This window comes from Corythoichthys intestinalis, chromosome 3, assembly GCF_030265065.1.
Source record: "Corythoichthys intestinalis isolate RoL2023-P3 chromosome 3, ASM3026506v1, whole genome shotgun sequence".
In the NCBI taxonomy this organism is placed as follows: Eukaryota; Metazoa; Chordata; class Actinopteri; order Syngnathiformes; family Syngnathidae; genus Corythoichthys; species Corythoichthys intestinalis.
Genome location: NC_080397.1, coordinates 13155767 through 13169772, shown reverse-complemented (window position 1 = coordinate 13169772; position 14006 = coordinate 13155767). Strand labels below are relative to the sequence as shown.

At 41.7% G+C, this 14006-nt stretch overlaps 1 protein-coding gene across 4 annotated transcripts in view; it reads right to left on the bottom strand.

Annotated features, from left to right (window-relative positions):
* The window catches only part of adgrv1 (adhesion G protein-coupled receptor V1), a 220791-nt gene that overhangs the window by 98356 nt on the left and 108429 nt on the right, over window positions 1-14006 (bottom strand). For all 4 annotated transcript variants that reach the window (XM_057831097.1, XM_057831094.1, XM_057831095.1 and 1 more), the window contains 8 exons: window positions 13784-13955; window positions 13567-13708; window positions 12926-13494; window positions 9264-9527; window positions 5873-5990; window positions 5507-5678; window positions 5169-5411; window positions 3-410 (listed from right to left, as the gene is read on the bottom strand). In XM_057831097.1, the coding sequence (XP_057687080.1) occupies window positions 3-410; window positions 5169-5411; window positions 5507-5678; window positions 5873-5990; window positions 9264-9527; window positions 12926-13494; window positions 13567-13708; window positions 13784-13955 (2088 nt within the window). The remainder of the gene's footprint in view (window positions 1-2; window positions 411-5168; window positions 5412-5506; window positions 5679-5872; window positions 5991-9263; window positions 9528-12925; window positions 13495-13566; window positions 13709-13783; window positions 13956-14006) is intronic.

Genomic DNA, 14006 nt, shown 5'->3' with positions numbered 1-14006 from the left:
ACCTTGCCCAAAGCTTCAAGCACAGCCGTCATTTGTTCCCGGGACAGAGTGGCGGCGGTCTGATCGATGAGTCCTCGCAACACCTGGTTGAGCGTTGGCGGGTCCAGAGGTTGGTGTAACTTCCCGACCAAGGCCCACATAGCAGCACTAGCAGCATTTGATACCAGCGTAACATTAGCAAGGCCGAAGTCAGTGTGTACTCTGGCGCCCCCTGTCGCGTTGATCAGCTCCACTTGGAAGCGCTTAGGCCGGGGGAAAGACGACGCCAGGTCAGGGGTTAGATAAATGTCTACGGATATGTTACTTTGACCTGCGTCAAAGGTCAGCTGGCCCTCCTGCTGAGGGAAATCTAGCCCTTCTTTAGCAGGATGGATTACAAAAGGCCCGAGCACCTCCTCCCTGGGAAGCTCCTAAAGGGGAAACAGAATGGTGAGTTACTTCTGAACAGTTCCATCCATTTTCAATAGTGCTTTTCCTCATGAGAGCCACCGTGAGCTGGCGCCTATCCCGGCTGACCTAAGCTACCCAGTCATAAATAAGAAACACTTCGCTAAATAAACAAGATGAATCTCTGGGAAATTAATCGGGAATGCTGAGAACTGCTGCTGACAAGCTAAAAATGCCAACAGAAAAGAATCAGTGAAGATGATACGGGTAGTTATGTTAAGCAATTATCTTTTTTTTTTTTTTTTTTTTTTTGTAAATGTTGCGTTGAAACAAAAGGATTCTATGTTGCACACACTGAGTGTATTGCTTATTATTTTTCTATTAGAGTATTGTTTTTGAGTATTGTATCTCGTTTTTTTCTGTTTATGCTCAAGTTTCCACATCATTTTGATTGTTAGAGCTATCATATCAGCTAGGGGTTCAGTCTTTTTAGTTTGCAGAAAAACATGGGAATATAATGTAAAAAGAACGAGTTACTATCTATATAGATCCTACAGATAAAAATGCATTTGAAAATCATCTACATCAATACTTGCTTTGATATACCATCACATAAAACAGTGATCATAAAACACACACACACACACACACACACACACACACACACAAGATGAGTCTAAAAGGCCTGATCCTTGTTTGATCCACTAAGAGGACTGTGACTGCGCATGTACAAAATATGAAGCAAACAACACGAGGATGACCGAACAGTGCCGTCGTCTCTTACTTGCTTTAATAAGCAACTGATAAAAGTTGGCAAGATGAAAGCAGGACAGCCCCACTCTTTTTGTTAGAGGTTTTGTTGTGCACTTTATTTCTTCCTTTAATCTCCAACATAACAAGGTGAGAGTGATGGAGGACCAATAGGCCTTTGGAAGATCGAGTGCATTCAAGGTAAAAGGACGGAATTGTGGCATTGTGGTTGTTCATTATGTTTTATTTGTTAGGAAAAAGCAGCGAACAGGAAGGGTCTATGGGGGACCAGACGGGAAGGAAGCAGACAGAAGAGGAGAAGAAAAAAAAAACAACAAGAAATATAGTATTAAAGTGCCTGTGACACGAAAAAGCATGTTTATTTCATAATACATGCGATATTTTATGCCCCTGAATGATATGGACCGCTTGGATGTGTGTGGAAGCGATCGCTATTTTTATTTAGTTTTTTGAATCCCGCGCCATGAAAATGAGTGACTTCGGTCTTGCATTGAGGAGGAGGGCACTGTGACGTGTGCGGTAGAAGACGTCCTCTTCACGCTACAGTGTACTGTTGTGTATGGGGACGAAGGATTCAGCTGATTTTGCGGATTAATACGTTTATTTTTCGCATCACACCAGCCAAACGGCTGCAGAAAAATCATTCTGTATGAGGGAGAGGCGTATGCGCCTTGTTGGAGTTTCAAAAGGTTCCCATTCACCGTGGATATTGGCCAAGCCCTACTACTGTGGGACCATTGGACTTAGGAGGAAGTGAGTAAACATCTTGTTTTATATTATGTCAAATACGAATACAGCGATTACAAAGTAAACACTACAAACTTCCTTTAAATAAAGGACTACTTAAGTTTGATCATTGATAGGCAAGTAAAAAGCTCTCCTAATGCTCATTAGCAGCAGCACGTTAGCTGCACAACAACTCCAGCCACCCTCCTCCGGGAACGAACTGTAAATTGCTCTCCGCCGGGCGGTTTGCCGATCCGCAACGACAATCGACAACCGGGCCGTCATGTCAAATAACCCAGGCTAGTTATGTGTGATTTTCCGCTTCGAAGACTTCGAAACATCACTCGGTCCGGGTTAGCATGTCGGCTAGCTGTCACGCCTTTTGGTTTGTTTACATTCTCCGAAGCCGGGGAAGGGAAATGACATACTGTATGTCCGATTTAGGTGTCATAAAATATCGTTCGGGAGGTGCGACAGTAAAGGTGAAGTCGACACTTTTGACCATTATGGAGTAATTTTGCCATGTCATCCTGAATAAATGCATTTTTATTATTTCATATTCCATTCAACACAAGACTGTTATTTGTCATGACCATGCCATTTATTTAGCAATTGGGGAAAATACTTGGATAAAAAGAATATCCTGTAAAAATATTGAAGTAAAGAGACAGAAACACTGACATTTTGCCGCTCTCTTCGTCGCGTTTTCCTCGTTGTGAATAGTTCGCCCTTGACGGGCTGACTGGTCCTTCTCAAGCCATTTATATAGCTATTGGGGAAAAATACTTGGATAAAAAGAATATCCTGTAAAAATATTGGAGTAGAGAGACTGAAACAATGACATTTTGCGGCTATCTTCGTCGCGTTTTCCTCGTTCTGAATAATTCCCCCTCAATGGGCTGAATAGTAAAAGCGATGAGCCCAGTCTACTGCTGACGTCATCCACCTGTTGGGGACGCTAAAGCCCTATAATGGTAGGCGTGGCTAACCGGCAGATTAACAGACTAATTTCTCGTCATCTGTGCTTTGCTAAATTGTTGTATATAGTCGAATCGTCTCAAAATATGATTCTAATTCACATAATAATGCCATTTAAGACTTTTTTTCTTGTGTCATATGCTTTTTAAGAGCCTATGCTACCTATGAAATTAGTGGTGCTATCATTAGCTAATTATAGTTACCCTTGGACACCATGTGGGGGGCCTGATAACCAATGGCAACGAAGAGGGAGGGTATGTCAAAACGAGATGTGATTAGGCGGGGTGGTGCGTACACAATTCACCAATGTAAGGTGGGGAACCCAGTATTATGTACAGTGAGGAAAATAAGTATTTGAACACCCTGCGATTTAGCAAGTTATCACACTTAGAAATGATGGGTGGGTTTGAAATTTTCATGGTAGGTGCTTGTCCACTGTGAGAGACAATCTAAAGAAAAGAAATCCAGAAAATCAGAGTGTATGGTTTTTTAAAACAATTTATTAGTATTATACTGCTGCAAATAAGTATTTGGACACCTGTCTGTCAGCTAGAATTGCGAGCTTCAAAGACCTGTTAGTCGCCTTTAAAAAGTCAAACGAATGAGAAGAAGAAGGTAGACTATTTGAGTCTGACTTTTTTGACCTGGCGGTTAGCTTTCCACCCTATACAATCAGGAAGACTCCAATAACTAACATAACTCCAATTACTAAAATGGTCAAGACCAAAGAGCTGTCCTAAGACACCACAGACAGAATTGTAGGATTCTACAAGGCTGGAAAGGGTTACAGGGCAATTGCCAAGGAGCTTGGTAATATAAGATCCACCATTGGAGCAATTATTATCAAGTAGTAGAAGCTAAACATGACTGTCAATCTCCCTCGGACTGGGGCTCCATGCAAGATCTACCTTGTACGGTCCCAATGTACCTAAGAATGGTGAGGAATCTGCCAAGAACTACACAGTAGGAGCTGTTCAATGATTTGAAAGGAGCTGGGACCACCATTTCCAAGGTTACTGATAGAAATACACTAAGATGTCATGGTTTGAAATCATGCATGGAACGGAAGGTTCCCCTGCTCAAACCAGCACATGTCCTGGTCCGTTTGAAGTTTGCCAGTGACCATTTGGATGATCCAGAGCAGTCATGGGAGAAAGGCATATGGTTATATTATATCAGATTAATATGGAACCTTTTGGTCTTAATTCCAGTCATAGTTTTTGGAGGAAGAAGAATGATGAGTACCATCCCAAGAACACCATCCCCACTGTGAAGCATGGGGGTGGTAGCATCATGTTGTGGAGGTGTTTTTCTGCACACGGGACTGGACGACTGCATTGCATTAAGGAGAGGATGACCAGGGCCATGTATTGTGAGAATCTAGGGAATAACCTCCTTCCCTCAGTTAGAGCATTGAAAATGGGTCGTGACTGGGTCTTCCAACATGAGCATGGGCTGAAGCAGACAGCCAGAATTACCAAGGAGTGGCTTTGTAAAAAACTTTTCAAGGTTCTGGAGGGGCCTAGCCAGTCTTCAGACCTAAACTCAATAAAAAATCTTTGGAGGAAGCTCAAGCTCCGTGTTTCTCAGTGTCAGCCCAGAAACCTGATTGATCTAGAGAAGATCTGTTTGGAACAGTGGTGCAAAATCCCTGCTGCAGCCTGTGCAAACACAGTGAAAGGTTACTGGAAATGTTTGACCTCTGTAATTGTAATCAAAGGCTCCTGCACCAAATATTAACATTGATTTTCTCAGGTGTTCAAATACCTAACCTTATTTGTTGCAGTATAAATTGTTTTAATGAATCATACACTGTGATTTCGGGATTTGTTTTCAGATTTTCTCACAGTGGACAAGCACCTACCATGAAAATTTCAAACCTGCCCATCATTTCTAAGTCATTCAAAATCGCAGGGTGTTCAAACACTTATTTTCCTCACTGTAAATCACTGTATGTGTGGATAAATTGACATCCTATTCAATGCTACTTTAGTGCTAAGTAATCCTGGCATCGGCAATCTCTCTACCTGAGTGTGTCTAATTGCACCCAGTCATTCTCGTCAGTTTTCACGAAATTTCCTTTCAATTACACCTCAATTTAATCACCTCTTCCATTATATATTACAAACATATTCTGCAACTTTGATAAAAATCCCTTAATTTGTTCTTGATTGATCGTGAACACATTCATGCAGTCAAATAAATAAACATATGGAAACGAAGACATAACCTCCGACTTCTGGAGGAAATAAGATATTTTCCTCATGTGCTACTAATCTGCTTGGAAAAACAAACTACTTACGTACCATAGTACGATACCGTACAGATATTTTTGAAGCAGTGCTTGCTCTTCTGTACACTTGAAGACTCAGCTTTGTGGTTGTAGGAGTGGCAGTGGGGAACCTGTGGCCGACGTCGAAGTACACAACACCTCGCGGATCGTCGCTCTCCGACAAGGTGACGTTGGCAAACCGGCCGGTTTCATTAATGGTGGCGCCTGAGCCCACCTGAAAAACTTCCACCAAGAACCAAGTGTTGTACTCTGGTTCCTGTGGCAAAATGGATTTGGTTTATTTTTTTGTTCTAAAGAATAAACCAGTATTCTACTTGAATGTAAGCAAAAAAATCCAATATGGTGCCTCACCTCATCATCTTGGACCTCCAAAGTAAAAGCACAGATGATCTCTCCTCTTTTACAAAGTGCAAATCCAGATGTATGCACCAGTTGTTTAGTAAGGTCGACGCCATTGCTGATAAGAGTTGGCACTGTTTTGTTGAAAGTAGCTCTCCAGAAAACTTGCAAATCCTCGAAGGCTCTAGGCATTGAAATAAAATGTGAATTGGGAGGAATCATTTTTCATTGGCAATAAAACATTAAGAATAATTAATAATAAAAAATGGATTGGACATCATTGGCAGTCATAGGGTGAAGAACAAGAGTATATAAACAGGGAGTTTTTGCATGAATTTACATAAATTTGTATACAGTACAATACAATACAATACATACCTGTTTCCCTGCCTCTGCACAAATAGTTGAACTGTTTTGTTCTCTGAATCTTCATCCAGAACCTGGCCTATCAGTGACTTGTGACTAAAGCCTATTATGCCATTATGGAAGTCACTACCTGAGAAGAAAAAGATACACAGCAGGCGAAAAACATCCATCACACCATAGCTTCTGTTTCACATGGCATGAATTACAAAACACCAATTGAGGAAGAGGACACCAGTGGCTCAAAGCAAATCAGTAAATCAATCCTAATAAATGAAATCGGAACAAAACATTACGTGACTCATTTAGATAACAAACACTCTCATGCACCATATAATTTAGGCTAAATTTAATGCAATAATGAGTGGAATAAAATAGAGTACAATGTACAATCTAGAAAACTGTGAGAATGTGTGGAGCATCAGAATATAAGGCGCACCTTTAATTAATGGCCTATTTGAAAACTGTTTTTATGTAAATTATAAGGTGCACCGCCTTATAAGGCGTAGTAGTAGTAGTATTAGAAGTAGTAGTTGTTGGGGTTGTGTTATGCATCCACTAGATGGAGCTACGCTAAAGGAATGTCATGCCACGAGTAGGCAAGTGCATGTGTATGAGATTCTGACGGTATGATGATAACCTTAGGCAAAAATATCAGTTTCACAGTATCACGGTGTTGCATTTAAAGCTAAAAAATGTGTTACTTTGAGATAGCTGGGTTTAAAAACACGATTTTTATTTTTCAAAACATTATTAAATTGGAACATAAGAATCACGTTAAGTTAAAATAAATTTTTAAAAAATAACTCAAATATTCTAAATAAAACCCACAGCCACAGCTCAACATTATGACCATCAGAACAAAAATATTGAATTATTTTCCATGAAAAGCACATGTGTATGACTCTTATCATGTTTACATTGTACACACACTCTCTTTCTCAACACAGACAGTTAGTTGCCAGAGAGAAAAAAAAACATATTTTGCCACCGCAAGACACACTAAACACGCTGGAGAACTCTCGTAGCTGGTTGGAAGCGTTCATGACAGTGTTTACTAAACTTTAATTTTGTATAAAGGAGAGGTATTACCTCCTCGGCAGCCACCATCCACAAACATGTTTTACATGTCGGTTGGCCCTCCTCTAAGCCACAGCCGTCTGTACCTTTTCTGTAGCTGAAGTATTCCCATACCACCGATTTCGTTTTCTTTGATGGCGGAAAAAGTTCAGGAGTTCCATCTCCTCAAGCCATTGTCTAGCACAGCTGACTTACTAACACTGAGCAACAACCGGGGGGGAGGGTTGAACTTTGGGACACAAAAAATAGCTTATATCTTAGGGATGGTGTGACAAAAAAACGTTGTGGTTTTGAAACCTTGATGTTTTCTTTTTTTTTCTTTTTTTTTTTTTTTTTAAACCTGTCCTGTTCAGCTGTTTGACACAGAGAATGGAAGTCTAAGTGCCCAGATTCTGAACAGTTTTAATGTTTCACATTGAGAGTCTGACATACTCCCATTGTGATCATTCAAAATACCTTTTTATTATGACAAAGCAGCGAACAGGAAGGGATTATGGGGGGAAAGAAGAAAAGAAATACAAGAGAAGAAGGAAAAGAAACACATACACAAACAACAACTAGAAATACATTGAACATCTAAACTAGTTACTAATATGCTGGTGCTATCGTCAGCGAGATGTATTTCCGGTTTACACCATGTGGGGGCCTATTGGCCAGTGAAAGAGGAGAATGGGGGTGGGGGTGTCTATAAGCCTATAACTAAGTGATTGAAAGGGGTAGAGTGTACACAAATCAGTTCTGTGATCTAGAACCCAGTAATCGTGTGAATCTCTTATGAGTAAGCCCGTTGGCGACCAACTCTACGCCGCCGCATCGCCAATCCCGGCACCGGGACCCCCGACCCGAGAATGCCCTACCACATCCAGCAGCACGCAGGCCCCACCGGGCGCGCGACAGCCACGCAGACGGGCGGAGAAGCCGCGCGGGCGCCAACCCAGGGCCACAGCCCCCACCCAGCCAGCCCGGGGAGGGAGGGAGGGCGAGCGCGGGGGGCCATGCGCAGCCCATCCCTCCTCCCGCAGCCCAGCAAAGGAGCCATCGTCCCTCCCCCGGGACCCAGGGTGGTCCCCCGGGCCACCCGCGCACCCATCAACCGGCCCTCAGGGATGGCAGGAGGGGACGCATCACCAACCCCACGCCTACACCCACCCCCGCCCGCCCACCCGGGCCACGAGCCACAGCCGCAGCCCCCCAACCGGCACGGCACGCCACGGGACCCCCAGCGGCCCACCAAGCCCCAGGCAAGGCAGGGTCCCCCGCCGGTGCAGGCGACACCCCGCTGATACACCGGCGCCCAGTCAGCGACCCGCGACGGAGCGCAGGGCGGATGCCCAGCCAGAGAAGAGAGGGGAAGGCGGAGGCAGGAGAACGCCCAGGAACTGCCACGGGGCGATGCAAGATCGGAGACCCGACCCCCCAACCTACTCCCGCGGCCGGCAGCCGAGGCAGAGGGGAGGCCACACCCCAGGAGCCACGCCATATAAAAAAGTGTGGGACCCACCTACCACCCTATTACTGTGGCTGCCAGGTTCCCGACTGGCAGCCATCACCCAGCACCGTGATGGGGGTGTGAGGGGAGGGTAGTGCAATGTATGCATTAAAATAGTAGAGCTTGGCTTGGGGCAGTGGGAAACCTTGATGTTTTCATACCACGGTATACCTTGATACCGGTAATTGGTGCATGCCTAGCCATGAGTAACCAATATTGATCCATATATAAAGTGCATTGGCTAATAAGGCCTACTCTCAGCTTTTCAGAAAATGGAAGACTTTTAGGTGCGCCTTATTATTATTATTATTATTATTATTATTGGATGCGGAATCCAAAATTGATCAGTTTTTATTTATCACGTCAAGTTTTGAACTATTGACTGTTTTCTTTAAAAATGTATACATCAACAGGAAGTGACCTAGAAATCCCCCCAAAACCAACAGAATCATTAAAAATCTCCCAATGCCCCCAAGTTAATAAATGAATATTTATGTGGTAGCATGCCCTGTAAATATTTAATTTTAACAGGAAGTGACCAGTATAACTTTACAAGACCAGCAGAGCAAATTTCCTGACGCAAATTCTCCGGAAACGTTCTAGCTTTATAAATGTAAATAAATAAATAAATAAATACAACACTACTATGTTTTTACAAAGGATACGGCTAATAGTATGCATATAGTAACAACATAGTAAGTAAGTAAGCGGTTTATAAAAAATTGAGACCAGGTTTGAATTCCTCAACCAAAAATTTGTTAAAAACATGTTACACCTAAAACAACAGATTTTTTCCCCCAAATTGTTCACCTATGTTATAAAAAACTAAAATCTTACCAAGAATAGTGATTTTCGAAAAGGCCCCGTAGCCCTGTTGTGGACTGTCAGTAATCTGCGCTCCTCCCTCAGGATCACTGAGATATACGAAGAACACCTCCTGTCCTTCTGGTTCTGAGTCGTCCAGGATGAAGAGGATCACCTCAGTCTCATTCTGGCCAGCCGGCAAGTGCACAATATTAGACTCCAACTGGAAGTCCTGATTCTCCTTCGCTAGAGGCCAAACAGGCTCCAGGGCGAAAGGGAAAGGTGTTGTGCTTCCGTCTGGGGGAAATCATATGTAAATCACCAAAAATCTAACTGGAAAAAAATAATTAAGTCCAGTGTTTTTTAACCACTGCGCCACAGCACAAAATCATCCACTTCCACTTCACTTGTGTAAAAATGTTTTTGAAAATGAATCCGCAAATGTGCCGTTACAATCGTCTGTAATCATGCAATACCGCTTCCATATCAGTAGGTGTCAATAGGTAGCTTATTACTTTGTTTAGTCATGCCTATGAAGAGTGGTAATGGGGGTAGCGGATAGCTAACAAATCAATAACGGTAACAGCTATGGAAAAAGATTTTTTAAAGGAAAGATGATAACTCTGAACTGCACACGGGACAAAAATCATTGAATGGTTGGTCAAAAGGATGCAAATACCGTTTCCTCTCGAAGAGTCTCTTTAAGTCGCGAGTCTTGCCTGTTGTGGTCGAGTTGAGACACGAGGTTATGTCGAGTAGAGTCATAAGGTTATGCCGAGTCGAGCCGAGTCACAACATTGTAAAGATGAGTTGTGTCAAGTTAAAAGTCTGTCGAGTCGAGTCACAGGTTAGTCAAGGCTTTCTCCATTGTTCCCCAGCCCACCCACAAAGAACTCAGGTTATCTTTGAGGGAATCCTTACTGTCAATGTAAAAAAAAAACTATGCAATGAAAAAAAAAAAAAAACTATGTAGTATAGTCTGCAGGGAATTTGATTGATTTTTGATTGCCAAGGTGACCAAGCGGATCACTGGCAAGTGGGAACCAATCTACTAAGTTTTTCGAGTCAGCTTGTCGAGTCTTGACTTCTTGCCTCACAAGTCGCGTCGAGTCTCAGACCCTCCCAGCTCAAGCGAGTCCAGTCCAAGTCTGCCTTTTTTTTTTTCAAGTCCGAGTCGAGTTGTGAGCCATGAAATTTGCAACTCGAGTCGTCTGGAGTCCCGAGTACTGGAGTCCAATTGTCTCCCTACTCCAATACAAAAAGCCCAAATGTCAAACTGAATGAGTAAAATATGATTAAAAAATGTGTTTTCTTAGTGTTGTTTGATTCCTATTCAATACATGACATTATATTCTTAATATACAGTGGTATGAAAAAGTATCTGAACTTTTTGGAATTTCTCCCATTTCTGCATAAAATCAACATCAAATGTGATCTGATCTTTGTCAAAATTACACAGATAAAAATACAGTGTCTGCTCTAACTAAAACCATCCAAACATTTATACGGTTTCATATTTTAATAAGGATGGCATGCAAACAGAAGGGGGTAAATAAGTAAGTGAACCATTTGTGTACACTCTACCCCTCTCAATCACCCACTGTAGGTTATAGATTCCCCCACCCCCCTCCCCTTCTTTCCATGGTCAAGAGGCCCCACACATGGTGTCAACCGGAAATACATCTAGCTGACGATAGCACCATCAAATTAATGGTTAATGTAGGCGTTCAATGTATTTCTTGTTGTTTGGGTTTCTTTTAGGGCTGTCAAACGATTAAATTTTTTAATCGAGTTAATCACACCTTAAAAATTAATTAATCGTAATTAATCGCAATTCAAACCATTTGTAAAATATGCCATATTTTTCTGTAAGTTATTGTTGGAATTGAAAGACAAGACACAAGATGATATATACAGTCAACATACTGTACATAAGTACTGTATTTGTTTATTATAACAATAAATCAACAAGATGGCATTAACATTAACATTCTGTTAAAGCGATCCATGGATAGAAAGACTTGTAGTTCTTAAAAGATAAATGTTAGTACAAGTTATAGAAATTTTATATTTAAACCCCTCTTAATGTTTTCGTTTTAATAAAATTTGTAAAAAGTTCAATCAAAAAAGAAACTAGTCGCTCGCCATTGTTGACGTCAATAATTACACAATGCTCATGGTGCTGAAACACATAAAATCAGTCGCACCCAAGCGCCAGCAGAGGGCGACAAAACACCAAAAAACACAAGTAACAAGTGGACATGACACTGTGCTGTCATTTTAATCTGTTTGAGCGGGGCATGTGCTTTAATTGTGTCAAATATTTTAACGAGATTAATTTAAAAAATTAATTACCGCCGTTAACGCGATAATTTTGACAGCCCTAGTTTCTTTTCTTTCTTTTCTTGTGTTTCTTTTCTTCTGTTCCCCGATAACCCTTTCCTATTCGCTGCTTTGTCATAATAAACGAGGTACGTGGTATGTTGAATGATCACAATGGGAGTATGCCATACTCTCAATGTGAAACATGAAAACTGTTCAGACCAACCGGACACTTCCAGGCTCCATGTCAAACAGCTGAACAGGACAGGTTAAAAATAATAATAAATAAATAAACAAACAAATAAATACAATAAAACATAATAATTAAATATATATATATATATATATATATATATATATATATATAAAAATACATAAATTTAAATTAAAAAATAAAACCAATTTTTACCAAACAATTGAAGTCAGGTGCATGCCCAATCACTAATGAGTGGTTTAAAGCTGCCCTGCCCACTATAAAACACACACCTGGTGAGAAATGTCTTGATGAGAAGCATTGTCTAATGTGCATCATGGCTCGGTCAAAAGAGCTGTCTGAAGACATGCAGACATGAAGACACTTGTTGATTTGTATAAAGCTGAAAAGGATACAAAACCATCTCTAAAAGTCTGGATATTCATCAATCGACAGTCAGAGAAGTTGTCTACAAATGGAGAGAGTTTGGCACTGTTGCTTCTCTGCCAAGGAGTGGCGTCCTCCAAAGATGATGCCAAGAGTTCACCGCAGAGTACTCATAAAGGTAAAAAAGAAAAATAAAGTGTCTGCTAAAGACTTGAAATCACTGGCAATGTCCCATATCTCTGTGCAGACATCAACTATATGTAAAACTATGCCCAAGAATGGTGTTCATGGGAGGACTCCACGAAGGAGGCCACTGCTGTCTAAAAAAACATTGTTGCTCGTTTAATGTTTGCAAAAAGGCACTTGGACACTCCACAGAAGTTCTGGCTAAATATTTTGTGGACAGATAAAACCAAAGTCGAATTGTTTGGGAGTAACACACAATCCCATGTGTGGAGGAAAAATCAAACAGCTCACTAACTTCAACACCTCATCTCCACCGTGAAGCATTGTCATTGTTTGCTTACTTTCATCATTAAAATATGAAAACTTATACAGTAAATGTTTGGGTGGTTTTAGTTAAAGCAGACACCGTTTTCAGATCAGATCACATTTTATAGTGATTTTATGCAGAAATGTGAGAAATTTCAAAAGGTTCAGATCCTTTTTCATACCACTGTAGGCTACAGAAATTCATTTTTACATTTATTGCATGTGGGATTTTTTTAAAATAAAAAATGTGTACCGTGGCTCATAAAAGGTCGAACAACACTGATTTAGTCACTCAAAGTACCTCCATATGCTTGAACCTTAACTCGTACATCTCCAGCCATGCTGTTTGATCTGCGCACCCTGAGGAGAACTCTACGTTCTTGTTGACTCTCTTCATCATTGTCTTCGGGTACTTGGATCAGTCCAGGACCTATACTTAGAACCCCACCGGTCACATCACTCGCCAGTATGGTAACAGTTGCCAGACTGTACAGAGGGTTGATTCGAGGGAAGACATCCACCCCAACTAAATTTGGACTAAGGACGTCGATGTCGGTAAGGTTAACGCAAAAATATTCATCTGGCTCTGAGAGGGAGTCATCAAGGATGGAAAGCTGGAAGGAACTGTTTGTTTGCCAAGCTGACTCAAATGTTAAACGGCCCTCTGGAACGGAGATGAAATCCGCTCCTGCAGCTGCGCTTCCTGCAATGGTTGTGTAAGATAAGCGAGTCCTGTTGCTACGCAAACCATAGAGCTTCTGGACATAGAGTGTTATAGTATGGAAGTCCTCCTCGATGACTAGCTGGCGGGAATCGGGAGAAAACTGGTAGATTCCTAGTGGCTCCACTTCCGCCAATGTAAATCCTGACCTGTTGATACAAATGCACTTGATTTGGTGTAGATTAGCGTTAAATAGTCCAAATAAGTTAGGAGTGTCTTACCTGAGCTTGACATGGCTAACTGCAGTTGTGCTGGAGGTGGCTCCAGTGAGGTACAACGCATGAGCAGTTGGCTCAGATACATCAGCCATGGCTGTCAGAGGTATTATCTTTGTTCTCTCTCCATGGGAGAAGGTCAAAGAGCCTGAATAAGGAAAGAGTTTATTCAAAATTGTAATATCGCTATTGCACAAGATACCCCGACATATTTGAGTGTTACCTGAATTTGGCATGATTGTTCCAATTGTAAAACCTGGTAGAGAGTGTCCCGGGGGATACCCTGCCCTCCACTGGACTCTGATACCCCCAAACAACCCAGTTCGTGTCACTTTTGCTTCACATTTCCCTGTTTCAGTGCTTGAAACTGATAAAGCCAGAGAAGCAAAACCCACCTGCAGAGCATATGTATCGTACAAACTTAGGCTGGGCAGTATCATTTATCA